This window comes from Haliotis rufescens, unplaced genomic scaffold (genome assembly GCF_023055435.1).
Source record: "Haliotis rufescens isolate VD_foot unplaced genomic scaffold, xgHalRufe1.0.p SCAF_1, whole genome shotgun sequence".
Taxonomy (NCBI): domain Eukaryota; kingdom Metazoa; phylum Mollusca; class Gastropoda; order Lepetellida; family Haliotidae; genus Haliotis; species Haliotis rufescens.
Window position 1 is genome coordinate 84,193,463 of NW_025963779.1, and position 14,360 is coordinate 84,207,822.

Here is a 14,360-nt window from a genome sequence, read left to right on the forward strand (position 1 = left end):
TGCAAAATATTCATAAATTATAAACAGAAGAGTTCAATTTATATAATTATTTGAAATGCAATATTTTACTTTAATATCCCTATGCTTTTGTGTCTTGTTTTGTTTGTTGTTTGACGCCATACTCAGCAGTATTCCAGCCATATGATGGGGGCCTTTATATGATCAAGTCAGTACCAGACATTCAATTGGTTGATATTGCGAACACCGTCTTGATACGATAACATGCCATCAACCAAGTCATTGAGCCTGACCACCCGATCCACTTAGCAGCCTCTTACAGGTGAATATCATGATGTGACATTTCCAGGCACACAATCTTGAGCAGCATCTGATAGTTGTTACAATGTGCTCCACATTACACCTGAAGTTGTCATGTAATGTCCATCCATGAAGCTTAATGTCATGTAATGTCCATCCATGAAGCTCAATGTCATGTAATGTCCATCCATGAAGCTCAATGTCATGTTATGTCCATCCGTGAAGCTCAATGTCATGTAATGTCCATCCATGAAGCTCAATGTCATGTAATGTCCATCCATGAAGCTCAATGTCATGTAATGTCCATCCATGATGCTCAATGTCATGTAATGTCCATCCATGAAGCTCAATGCCATGTAATGTCCATCCATGATGCTCAATGTCATGTAATGTCCATCCATGAAGCTCAATGTCTTGTAATGTCCATCCATGAAGCACAATGTCATGTAATGTCCATCCATGAAGCTCAATGTCATGTAATGTCCATCCATGAAGCTCAATGTCATGTTATGTCCATCCATGAAGCTCAATGCCACGTTATGTCCATCCATGAAGCTCAATGCCACGTAATGTCCATCCATGAAGCTCAATGCCATGTAATGTCATCAATATTAAATCACAACTGTTACCAAATCTCGTCTGATCATTGTTCCATCCGGGTGCACGGGTGGCCCAGTTGTCTAAGGCGTCACGATTCACTGTGCAGAGTTGCATCCCTTGGGCATGCTGAAACCTATGATTGTGGGTTCGAATCCCAGTTCGCCCTGATTATGTTTCTTGGTTTGTCAGCACCATACCCATGCTTGTGGGTTTCACCGTCTGAGACCTGCAACACTTCAGGCTTTCCTCCTACATTAAGCTGACATGCCGTGATATAACTGGAATAATGTCAAAAGCGGTGTTAAACCTAACTCATTCACTCATTGTTCCATCCAACCTGACTTGGTGTGGATGGTAAGTGGCGCTGTATGTAACAACTGGTGACAATGTCTTGGTGTGAATGGTCAAACGGTGCTGTATGTAACAACTGGTGACAATGTCTTGGTGTGAATGGTCAAACGGCGCTGTATATAACAACTGGTGACAATGTCTTGGTGTGAATGGTCAAATGGTGCTGTATGTGACAACTGGTGACAACATCTTACCTGCATGATAAGCAGACCCAGGAAGTAGGCGTTGGCCAGGCGCTGGAACTGCTCGAACAGGTTCTTGGGCAGGAATGTAAGCACATTGTACTTGGACGTGGAAATGTAGTTGTTCTGGGGAGAAAGTACAAACATGAGCACACCCAGCTGGAGACTCTTAGCATCTTTTACAATAGTCCCTACAATGATAACATACAGAAAACCCCTTAAAATTGGCAAATTTCGACTGGTTCTATGATACGTAACTATTGGACAGATTGGCAAGGACTTTAGGACTAGTGCTAATTTCTAACGCTGCTGACTGTAGGTGTCATTATGCTCCATGGCATGACAATGACTGATTCTGGCACTTGCACATAGCCCTGATGGAAGAGGATATTTTTTCTCAGCTTCCCTGAGTATCTTAGACTTAATTTCATCCTGTATTTGTCTCAAAAGTGCAGCATAATATGCTCAGTTTATTAACTGGCCTTTTGGAAGACAGTCCGCCATGGTGAAACCCTCGGTATCCCAGAACACTGAGGCTATAATCTTTTCAGCTAATGGGACAGTCATTGCCTTCTTTGGTGGTGGTAATGTCAAATGCTTACACTGCTTTGATTGATGTTTGGACTCAGACTGGAAGTGGTGAACCCAAGTTTCATCCATAGTCACAAACTTTTGCAAGACCCTTTCTGGATCAGTTTCAAACAGAGATAGATTATCATGAGACACGTGCCTGGAGCTCTTTTTTATCTTTTTTAAGTTTCTGTGACAATGGATTGTACTCTCTCCTGGATATGCCTACTGGACTTGCAATATGATGCGAAGTCTTTTGTCAGTTGGTCATCACCATATCGTGGATCATTTCTGGTGTTTCTGACGTGACAGGTAAGTCTCTCCCTGCCACACTGAAACATTGCTGGGCACCAATGCCAAGGACTTGGAAGGGACATCCGTCCCCAGTGTTGTACTCATACTTTCATGAATAGCTTTTGGAGTGGTGCCCTCTTTTCTGCAAGTTCCTGATCAATGCATCTATCTCAAGTTTGTCCATTTTCCAATGTCACACCTGCTTATTTACCTGAATTGTCACAGCGAAACAGTTTGCTCGATTGACTCAAGTTTTGTGGATATACCTCTATGGCATCATGTAATGTCCACAAGGAAGGATTTCACTATTTAGCAATTCCTTCTATCTGAGGCTCAGAACTTATCAATCAACCCTTGTATAATAGCAGACAATTTCTCTTGTAATCAATTGATACTTTGATATCATTACATTCCTATTTTTAACCCAAATATTAATATAGAGTTCTAAAAAGAACCTTATTGAATATATATTGATCATATACCGTGTTGCGTCACTCTGCTCGAAAACAAAACTTACCTACAAGTACATGTACAAGTACAATAGCAAGCAAAGAAATCTAGATCCTTGCCCAACAGGTGTGTGTGGGCGTGACTGGTTTCAACTAAACATTCACCACAAATGAACGGACATTGTGGGGATTCAATTCCTGGATGACTCCGAGCAGCACAACCAACCACTGAGCTAACTGTGGCCACAATCGCCAACTGTTGCCTACCTCTTCAGAACACACCTTAATGTCAATGTTCCATCGAGACTTAGCGTGTATGGGTTTATGCCTTTGTGAACAGTATTTAAGTTCCATTACAGCATGTAAGCGTGGGAGTAAGGCTTGAAGTGACTGATTCATAGACGGTTAAAATTTTGGCAAAACCCGTGGTATGCTTCTGACAGCAATTTCCAAGGTCAATTTCAGGATTCAAACTCACAATCAGAGCATCCTAACTAAACCAGTGGACATAAGTCACTTGGGTCCTGAGATGTAACAACAAAAATACTCACAGAGTGCAACTAACCAAATAACGATGAGGTTGTATGGTTATAAAATATGCACAGTTTGTACTAAAGGTACTAAATTTGTACTAAACACAGCTAACTGTGAATTTGAGGTTTATATTATGAGAACATCTGCTGCGACCTCACTATTTCATGTTTCACATAATTATGTGTCTGACTGCATGCATCAGCAATTTTAGATACTACCGGTACATAAAGAGAATTAACGTTAATTCACTGATAAACATTCCTGACATTGTACACGATGCCGCTTTTTCCAGTGTGACAATCATGATGCATAAAGCCAGCACATGTCAGCATTTTGTCTCCTATAACTAATCTCGCTCATCTCTCGTAGAAACACAATTAATAATCAGCCTTTCTCACATACTTGTTTTCGAGTTTCGTTTCATCATAGTAACAACTAAGTTGTAGACGGGTATATTGTTTTGTCTGTCTGTTTGTTGTTTAACGCCACACTGAGCAATATTCCAGCTATATGATGGCGGTCTGTAAGTAATCGAGTTAATCCAGTGATTGACATCATGAGCATCGATCCACGCAATTGGGATCGATGACATGCATCAACCAAGTCAGCATGCTGGTATGTTGTTACAATGATGCCAGTTGTTCGTGAAAAGGTGAGCGTATCTTGACCCACCCGTGGCATCTTTTGAGCAAGCGTCGTACGACACGCTGAGTCAGCATTGTATATAATGGAGGACCGGGGACAAATTCTGCCCCTACATGTGTTTAAATTCATACAGCAGGAGAGAAATATATCTGTAAACACAATTCTCCAATGTACTTGAGGTCTTTATAACTACAAGCTTAATAACGAGCATCTAAATTTATCTCCTTCGTCTCGTTGAAAAAGACACATTTCAAGAGCAAATAAAATATTTGAACTTTCAAACTGGATTTTTACATGATCAGAACGAGTACAATAGTCACATGATCTTGTTTCCAAAAGTTTGCACAGTTCATTTCCCCAGATGCGCCGGATCTAGGACCGTCAAACAGAGCATTTTCAGTCTGTTCATGGCCACGGAAGCTTTTTCCCACGACAATGAGTGACACCATTCACTAGAGGCATAAAAACAAACACTCCTCCATCACAACTCGGGCAGTGCAACTGGCACATCAGTCAATCAATTGCTCTGACATGGCAATTATCTACCGCAAAATCTATGTCAAAATGTTCTGAGTAGAGTTAAAAAGAATCTGAGGTACATGTGATGTTTGCACAGGTGGTGAAAACTCTGTTCTGAGATTGCCATTAAGTTATTATCCAAGTCAACCAAATAAATAACATCATGCAAAAAAGTTACTGACATGTCAATATTCTTAAAACATGTGGTATTTTCACATTTTTTTTCCATTTTCACTCTCTTCTTAAAAAACAGAAAATCTTTTTTTGTGTTGAAACAGAAAAGCTGACTAAAGGGAATACATCTGAGCTCTGATTTTAAATATCTGTCAAATTTTCTAAAGATATGATGTAAAACAGTTGCAAAGTAGCCAACCATTAATGTTCAAAAAGAGCTAGGGGCAGTTGCTAAAAGCTGAGTGAGTGAGTGAGTGAGTGAGTGAGTGAGTGAGTGAGTGAGAGTATGGTTTTACGCCGCTTTTAGCAATATTCCAGCAATATCACGGCGGGGGACACCAGAAATGGGCTTCACACATTGTACCCATGTCGGGAATCGAACCTGGGTCTTAGGCGTAACGAGCGAATGCTTTAACCACTAGGCTACCCAACCGCCCCAAAAGCTGAATAAAACCACTCACTCACTCAAAAAGAGTGAATTGGTGTTTGTTCTTTCACACAAAACTCAGCAATATTCAAGCTGAATGAAGGAGGCATGTAAATAACCCAGTCTTGACCAGTGATTGATATTATGAGCTATAATCCATGCGGATATGTTAACAAGCCACCAACCAAGTCACCGAGCTTGACAACCCAGTCCACTAAAATAATTCCCTCTTAAGACCAGTATAGGTTGCTGGGGACCAGTTTTAACCATGAATCCCTACAGGTCTCCAATTTAGGCACCTCTTTAGACAAGCAATAGGGTACTGGGGACACATTCTCCATCAGGCCCCATCAGGGTTCAAATAGAGTCTCCACTTGAAAGGAAGGGATTATTAACGCTGAAAAATAATGAAATGGACATTTTTAAGGAACATAAAAGAGGCAGTAACATCCAACAAGATGCACATTTCAATGTTGTACTCACTGCATATTCAAATTGAGCATTGTATTCTGTGTCATTGGCTTTTATTCTTCTTTCAATTTCTGAAAAACAAAAATTGAGATTGATTAGGTTTCTAATCGGTAACAGTGACACATTAAGCTATAATGCTCACAGTAAGAATGAGAAACAGGGATATTTAATCATTCTAACTAGACTCAAGCCATAAGAGAGTTATTAGATATCTCAGGTTGTCAACCTCTACTCCAAGCTGACCAGGGCCCCGTTCCTCAAAGCTATGTCAGCACTAAGGCGGTCGTAAGGCCCATACTTTAACATAGGCTTACGATCATCGTAGTGCTAAGATCGCTTTGAGGAACGGGGCCCAGGCCTAGTTGTGTTGTCTCCATGGGATCTTCAGTGACATCATCGATATTTTAGTGCTGCTCCATGGCCTTATGAAAACATTATACACAAGAATGTGAAGTTTGGACGATGGCATCATGAAACAGAATATACCACATGGCTCTAAATTTGAAGACTGCAAAACACGAAGTAATGCCAGTGTTCTGTAGCCTGTCTGTGTGTCTTGGTGTTGACTTGTTGGCTCCAGGCATTCTGAGTACACAAATACCTTCTGCCACTATGACATTCAATATCATGTAACAAATATTATATTTGGGATAACACTTTCTTTGAGAAGTACAGATTCTAGCACTTTTTTGGGTTGAGTCACGTCCGGGATTCGAAACAACACTTGTCAGAAGGGTACATAAAATACTTGACCTAGACTACCAGTTGTCGGACTTTCTTTTTTGTGGAAACCTCGGTGGCCGAGTGGTTAAGGTCACTTTGTGTGCTGGCGATTAGGTGCCTAACTCTGGCAATTAGGGTTCGAATCCCGGACGGGACTCAACCAAAATGAGTACAAGAATCTGTACTTGACTAAGAAAGTGTTATTCCAAATATAACATTTGTTACATTGACCACTTTCCAAACAGGCATTGAGTGTTCATTGACTACCATGGTCTGGTGGAAGTTAAAGTTGGTTGGTTGGTTGGTTGGTTGGTTGGTTGGTTGTTTAACGCTGCACTCAGCAATATTCCAGCTATATGACGTAAATCCTTCTGTAAATAATCGAGTCTGGACCAGACAATCCAGTGATTAATATCATGAGCATCGATCCATGCAATTGGGATCTTTGACATGCATCAACCAAGTCACCGAGCCTGTCCACCCGATCCCTTTAGTCGCCTTTTACGACAAGCATAGTCACCCTTAACGGCAAGCATGGGTTGCTGAAGACCTATTCTACCCCGGAATCTTCACAGGTCAGAGGTTAAAGTGGCAAACATGTGGAGAAACATGAAAACACCGATATTGGTAAAACAACAATACAGATACTGTATGCCTTCCTAGGCGGCTATTGTTCAAAGGGTCAAGGGTCAAGGGTCAAGGGTCACCTCTCTTTTCTAATGCACTCAGGAGGTTATCACAGCTCTACCCTTGAGCAGTCAACATGGACATGTTTTCACCACATCAAAATAACAAAGCAATCTCACCAAATGGGATGGTTCTTCCCACATGACTTAAACCCCCATCAATGAAGACCAAGTCAAAAATATATTAGCGCTGTGAAAATACCATTCAACTGTAGATAGATCAACAATATCATCATCATGTTAAAAGCCTGATATAGAATCCAAAATGTTCATGATACTCCTTACAGGGTACAGACAATCTGACTCGGATTACCATATTCAACGTAATAAACGCCCAGGGCGCTCTCAAAATTAAAAAAAGGGGGCTCTTATTAGAATATAATTTTGGTGAAAACAAAAATCGTAAATTTCTAGGTTTATGTACCTGAAATGATACAAAAGAATACGGTAATATAGAAAATGTCCCCTAATCCTGCTCCAACCTACCCCTGCCACTATCGCCAGCATTACACAACATTATCAACACTCTGCTAGTTATCACACCCAGAACAGCATCAGAACGTCGGACAGGGGATCAGCCAGACTTAAGAGATGCAGACCCATATATAAAGATGAATATCACGGCACTAAGGATTGCCGCAGTACAAAATGCTAACAGCATTGCCCACCATAACGAGAGATAGCACAACCAGCAAATGTGATGAGATTACAAATGACAGTCAAACAGCCTGGCGTGCCTGTGCAATCGCCTGCCATCATGGCATCCGGACAAACAGAGTGGAGTCCCGCAGGGATTGGTATTGGTGCCATGCTCCCTCAATCAATGTGCCTGAGACGTAATTGGCAAGGGCTCTATGTCACCGGCCAGGATAGTCCTCATCACAGACATCAATTGTATTTGTGACACACCTTGCACATTATCAGTCATCAGAATGAGACTTCACAAGGAAGATCAGCATACATCTTGCCACGGACTACAGTGTCCAGGCTTTCATCATGATGCAGCATGTGCCGGTATTTACCCCTATCCTGGTTCTCGTGTAGTAATGTGACAGCAGATCACATGTGAAAGAGTAAATTATTAAACCATATTTGGGCTAGTACAGCTTAATAAGTTGTCAGTTTCTGATCTGATTGAAGCAGTTGATACTTCTAGCTCCCATAGCCTAAAATATAAGGTTGAAAATATAGAATGGCTTCAAGCAAGCAAAGAGGTTTAAGCTCTAATTAAAACTTGAAAGATAGCAAGTTTAACTTGAAAATTGAAGGTTCATGTCAAGCACTGCCTGAATTAATTTGAAGTTTGAGATGACATAGACTCAATGTGGCAAGGATTCAAAGTGTAAAACAATTCAGGTAAACAAATCCTGAAAAATGCCAACATGTTTGTATGCACCTGCAAAGATACACAACATTGGGGCACCTGCAAGGATACACAACATCGAGGCACCTGCAAGAATACACAATATCAGGGGCACCTGCAAGGATACACAACATTGGGGCACCTGCAAGGATACACAACATCGGGGCACCTGCAAGGATACACAACATTGGGGCACCTGCAAGGATACACAACATTGGGGCACCTGCAAGGATACACAACATTGGGGCACCTGCAAGGATACACAACATCGGGGCACCTGCAAGGATACACAACATCGGGGCACCTGCAAGGATACACAACATCAAGGCACCTGCAAGGATTCACAACATCGAGGCACCTGCAAGGATACACAACATCGTGGCACCTGCAAGGATACACAACATTGGGGCACCTGCAAGGATACACAACATCGGGGCACCTGCAAGGATACACAACATTGGGGCACCTGCAAGGATACACAACATCAGGGCACCTGCAAGGATACACAACATTGGGGCACCTGCAAGGATACACAACATCGGGGCACCTGCAAGGATACACAACATCGAGGCACCTGCAAGGATACACAACATCGTGGCTCCTGCAAGGATACACAACATTGGGGCACCTGCAAGGATACACAACATTGGGGCACCTGCAAGGATACACAACATCGGGGCACCTGCAAGGATACACAACATTGGGGCACCTGCAAGGATACACAACATCGGGGCACCTGCAAGGATACACAACATCGGGGCACCTGCAAGGATACACAACATTGGGGCACCTGCAAGGATACACAACATTGGGGCACCTGCAAGGATACACAACATTGGGGCACCTGCAAGGATACACAACATTGGGGCACCTGCAAGGATACACAACATCGGGGCACCTGCAAGGATACAAAACATCGGGGCACCTGCAAGGATACACAACATCGGGGCACCTGCAAGGATACACAACATCAAGGCACCTGCAAGGATTCACAACATCGAGGCACCTGCAAGGATACACAACATCGTGGCACCTGCAAGGATACACAACATTGGGGCACCTGCAAGGACAGTAGGCCATATTTTCCATTCATGATGCTGACTTATATGGTCAAACTAAAATATTTTAACGGGATGGGTATTGAAGGTCTTCAGTGTATCTCAATATTTTACGATGCACAAGGCCATATTGCAATGCATATCATGATATACTGTATAATTCTAAATTTTGAATTCAGAAGCAACTTGAAACACGTTTTCATGAATTTAAATTCATAAATGGGACAAAACAAGACGTTTGTACAAAATAATGTTTACTCATGCAATAAACAAGCACAGATGCTCTGCGTATTTGTCAAACATATAACATTAAACACATGGTAAAATCGCTCATTTGTAATCACACTATATACAGATTCTTAAAAAATCATATTGTGATACGCATGGTGGAAAGAAGAAACCTCAATTTACTGATATATTGGTAATACTGCCAACCTTACTAACTACAAAGCGCAACCAGAGTTTGCCACTAACGTGGCTATATCCCCCGCCCCTGTTGCAGAATTTATGACATTATGAAATCTAAACAAACCCTAACCTTTTTTAACCGAGGTGGAAAAGAAGAGTTTGGAATCTAAGTCCATCTTGTTGCCATGGAAACGTAAAAAATAAAAAATTCTAAAATTTCTAAATAGCAAAAGGCACCAGTTCAGCATGTACCTGACAGATCTGCAAATTTTGAACGGTTTCTGAGTTATGCTCTGGAAATGAAACGTGATGGATGGACGTACGTACGTAAAGACAGAGCCCGTTTCTATATCCCCCACCAACTTTGCTGGGCAGGGGATAATAAACTTATACGCTTAAAATGTTCCCACTATCTTTTCAACTGTAAAAGTTAAAACATGACAAAACACACAAGAACTGTGTCATAGGGACAAAAGAGCAGAAGCTGAGAAGACTAAAGGAACATCACTGGCTGCAGCTACAAGCAGTGAACCAGGCAGCCTCCCACTAAACAATCCTTCAATGTTGGACCTATTCCACTGACAATATAAATATATCTTCTGTGTTCCAGACAAATTAGGGAAATTGACACATCCAATGCCTCCTTGTCAAGCTGGAGAAAACTATAGGAGATTAAACACTTTTTTTCCAGCAAGATCGATCATTGGTTGTAGTGCAAACCTGAAGTTCAACAACCCCATTCAATAGGAAACTGTTGAACACAGAGACTCCATCTCTACCTGTAAAGATGGCTGCTTCACTGGTGAACAGTATCTATGGCCATCAGTTGTGTTCCAGTATGCCTGGGGACTTACAACACCAAAGAATATTACAAGTATTGGTAGGAAACTATCAGACACTTGGAATGGGTTTTACGTCTGAAATGATCAAATACACACGTACGTCACAAATGAGAGAAAGGACTTTCAAGGCATAATCAAACTAGGAGTAATTCTGACACAAATACCACGTTTGTACTGATTTTATCACAGGTCCCAAGAAAATCATCTTGGGTCCCAGATTTGTTCATATTTAAATATTAGAAATAATCGACCCAAAACCCTTAAAATTAGCCTTTTGGAAAGATTTTAGCTTGGATTATACACAAAGTGTCGTCATAAGTACACACAACTATTGAAATGGACCAAGTCCAACTCTCATTTATATGAACGTACACGTCTGATACTTATATAATAATCTTATTTTCTCATTTCATAAATCCTGCAGATCCAGTGGGCCAAAGAGGGCACTCATCCTTCTTCGTGCATTGAGAAATCAGTGAATGAGTGAGGTTTAATGATGCTTCAAGATTCCAGTCTCATCAACAAGGGGGACACCAAGACTTCACATACTGTATGCCTGTGAAGAACTGAACCCAGGTGTTTACCACCCCCACTTAACCACAGGGCTACACCACCGCTCCCTTAGTGGAATGTAGTAGTGACTACAGGTATAATGACAGTGGGCTCGCAATACAATACGTATTCAAACACTATGGATGCAATACCAATCGTATCCCGGTACAGTACTTATTATTTCATGAGATCATATTCTTCCTTTTGCAGGTGAGACACAACCCAAAAACATTTGTTTACAAATTTCAGAGACGGAAGATGGGCAATTGTAATGCATGAACATATAGCTTAGAGGGCACTGTGTGTTTCATAGCCAACCAGAAAATACTACAGAATCTGCATAAACTGGTTATTTTTCAAATGTTTTTACACCAATGTATCTTGTAATGTAATATATCATATGTATTGCTATACAGGGGTTGTAAATATACCATATATCACCATCTATAAAGCGACCCCGCATATAAGGCGACCCCGCATATAAGTGACCCCGCATATAAGGCGACCCTCATATAAGGCAACCCCTTCCTGTACAAGCCTTTAAAATCAATGCTTATTTATATACCCCTCCTATAAAGCGAATCGGAATAAAGTATGTCACCAGCGCATACCCAGTCCCTATGTTTGCAATAAAAACGTGTTTGCCTTCCGCAAAAAAACATCTTACATCACAATCCTTCGGCGAATTCAGAAAAACGAACACATCATAACAATTAAACTTGGTCAATAAAAATTTGAAATAAAACATCACTAGACATGATGATTTACCAATTAAATTGTATTTTCTGTTCTGATAAGCATTGTTTTATATGCAGAGATTAAGATTACTGTGTGTATTGTCTCGTAAACTAAGCCGGAAGCAACAATCAGCTGTGCACACGTTTCTCGGAATCTACCGGTGATTCGGTTAAGAATTACCCAATAATATAACTACAATAAAATATGTTAATATGCATTAAGATGGTTCATCATCAACCATGCTTAAAACATGACGAAATATAATTGTTTTCAGAAAGGACCTATTTTTGCTGCATTACATTCAGTGTCAGGATCGTGTATTGGTTCTTTGGCTCATGTATCCTTTTGGCTGGCTGGTGTGTTGATAACATCTGAATCATGCACAAAAAAATGTTCAAACAAACATACCATGCACCCATCAATCACCATTAATCCCTGTATGACTAACCTCAACCTTGAGTAATACTCCCTATGTTTTGAATGCATCTAGCTTGATATTTGATCTGCTTAACTAATGGAGTGAAACACTGATGATAGTCTGCTTTAAAACTAGCCAGAAAAGATACTGCAATGAGCGTATGACAAAGTAAACATATATACAGTAAACTATGTTTATAACGAACACACTTATAAGGAACTGACGAATATAACGCACTGTAATTTGGTCCCGTCCATTTGCTGTTTATATGCTGTATATATGCAGTTAACAAACTACTGTTATAACAAACTAAAATTAGTGATTCCTTTTTTATAATATTTTTCATATTTAAAGTCACACATTATTCCAGCTCTTTGATGGCAGCCTGTAAAAAAAATCAGAAAATCCAGTGATTGATATGATGAGCAACAATCCACAGTGTCAGGGTAAAATGACAGGCTCTCAACCATGTCATCAACCAAGTCCCAATCCATTCAAACACCTCTTACAAGGAGATGAGGACCTATTCTAGCCCCACAGGGGTGTGTGAGTGGGTAGTGGATGGAGGCAGGGAGGACTGGATGGAGCCAGTGAGGAGTGGATGGAGCCAGTGAGGACTGGATGGAGCCAGTGAGGACTGGATGGAGCCAGTGAGAAGAGGAGCCAGGGAGTAGCAGATCAAGCCAGTGAGGAGTGGATGGAGCCAGGGAGGAGTGGATGGAGCCAGGGAGTAGCAGATCGAGCCAGTGAGGAGTGGATGGAGCCAGGGAGGAGTGGATGGAGCCAGGGAGGAGTGGATGGAGCCAGGGAGTAGCAGATCGAGCCAGTGAGGAGTGGATGGAGCCAGGGAGGAGTGGATGGAGCCAGGGAGGAGTGGATGGAGCCAGGGAGGAGTTGATGGAGCCAGTGAGGAGTGGAAGGAGCCAGGGAGTAGCAGATCGAGCCAGTGAGGAATGGATGGAGCCAGGGAGGAGTGGATGGAGCCAGGGAGGAGTGGATGGAGCCAGGGAGTAGTTGATGGAGCCAGTGAGGAGTGGAAGGAGCCAGGGAGTAGCAGATCGAGCCAGTGAGGAGTGGATAGGGCCAGTTACTAGTGGACAGAGCCAGTCGGGACTGGATGGAGCCAGTGAGGAGTGGATGGAGTCAGGGAGGAGCGGTTGGAGACAGTGAGTGGATGGAGCTAGGGAGGAGTTGATGGAGCCAGTGAGAAGCCAATGACGAGTTGATGGGTCCAGTGTGTGTGGCAGCACAGGTATGGTGCAGAATAACATAGGATCATATTAATCAGGCTGAAACTTGCATTTCTAAGCCAAGTGATGCCCAGTGAATTGTGGTGCCTTAGATAAATCCCCCTCCCCCCTTCACCTCCTCTCCTGCATTTCCCTCCCCTCCAATGAGCTGTTTGCTAATCCCCCTATCATATTGACTCTTGTCCCCCTGACATGAAGCTCATAATGTCACATCATACAGTACCTCTGTCTTGAACAAATGTGCAACTGACAAGAGTAGGGCTGAGAGAGTGACTTCAGTGCACTGATCACCACTACAGTCAGACAAAATTCCAAGTTGACTGAGCTGGTGTTGATTAAAGTTTGATAGGAAGGAAGTTGGTACCTGGCTGCCAAGCCTGACACAGTAGAGTTAGTAATTTGACCATGTTGAATATTTCAGGATCCCAGCCAGGATAGGATAGGAGAGCTTCAACAAATCGATTTTCTTTTCCACTGAAAAGTTCATGAAATCGCACTTTCTTTCAGAATGTTCGACATTCAACCGAAGAAACCATGAGGTGTTGATGAATAAATTATCACATTTTCCATTAGGTACTTCCTACTTAATGAAAATGACTTGATTTTTACTTGGCAATTTGTAGACTAATTGCATAGGAAATGGTAAACTGCTAACACGAGATGGGTATAATTATCATTCAGGGTTTTCCTTGCATATTTTTATGCAAGGGATGGTGGCATCAGTCCTTGAGGCCCACTGGAAGCACCTTAGTTGGCTATAACATTCTCTATAATTAGCTGAACACTGCTAGTGTAATGATCCTGCCCTGAATGTAGGGTGCAGTTCAAGGACAGAAACTAATAGCACA

The 14,360-nt window shown here is 41.8% G+C and overlaps 1 protein-coding gene across 10 annotated transcripts in view; it reads right to left on the reverse strand.

The window, feature by feature from the left end:
• LOC124136961 (phospholipid-transporting ATPase ID-like) overlaps positions 1 to 14,360 on the reverse strand; it is a 132,276-nt gene that overhangs the window by 54,776 nt on the left and 63,140 nt on the right. For all 10 annotated transcript variants that reach the window (XR_007222896.1, XR_007222895.1, XR_007222898.1 and 7 more), the window contains exons 4-5: positions 5,487 to 5,545; positions 1,404 to 1,517 (exon numbers count right to left, since the gene is read on the reverse strand). Coding sequence is in view for 6 of the 10 variants with exons in the window: in XM_048402536.1 (XP_048258493.1) it covers positions 1,404 to 1,517; positions 5,487 to 5,545 (173 nt within the window). In the remaining 4 variants the exon portion in view is untranslated. The remainder of the gene's footprint in view (positions 1 to 1,403; positions 1,518 to 5,486; positions 5,546 to 14,360) is intronic.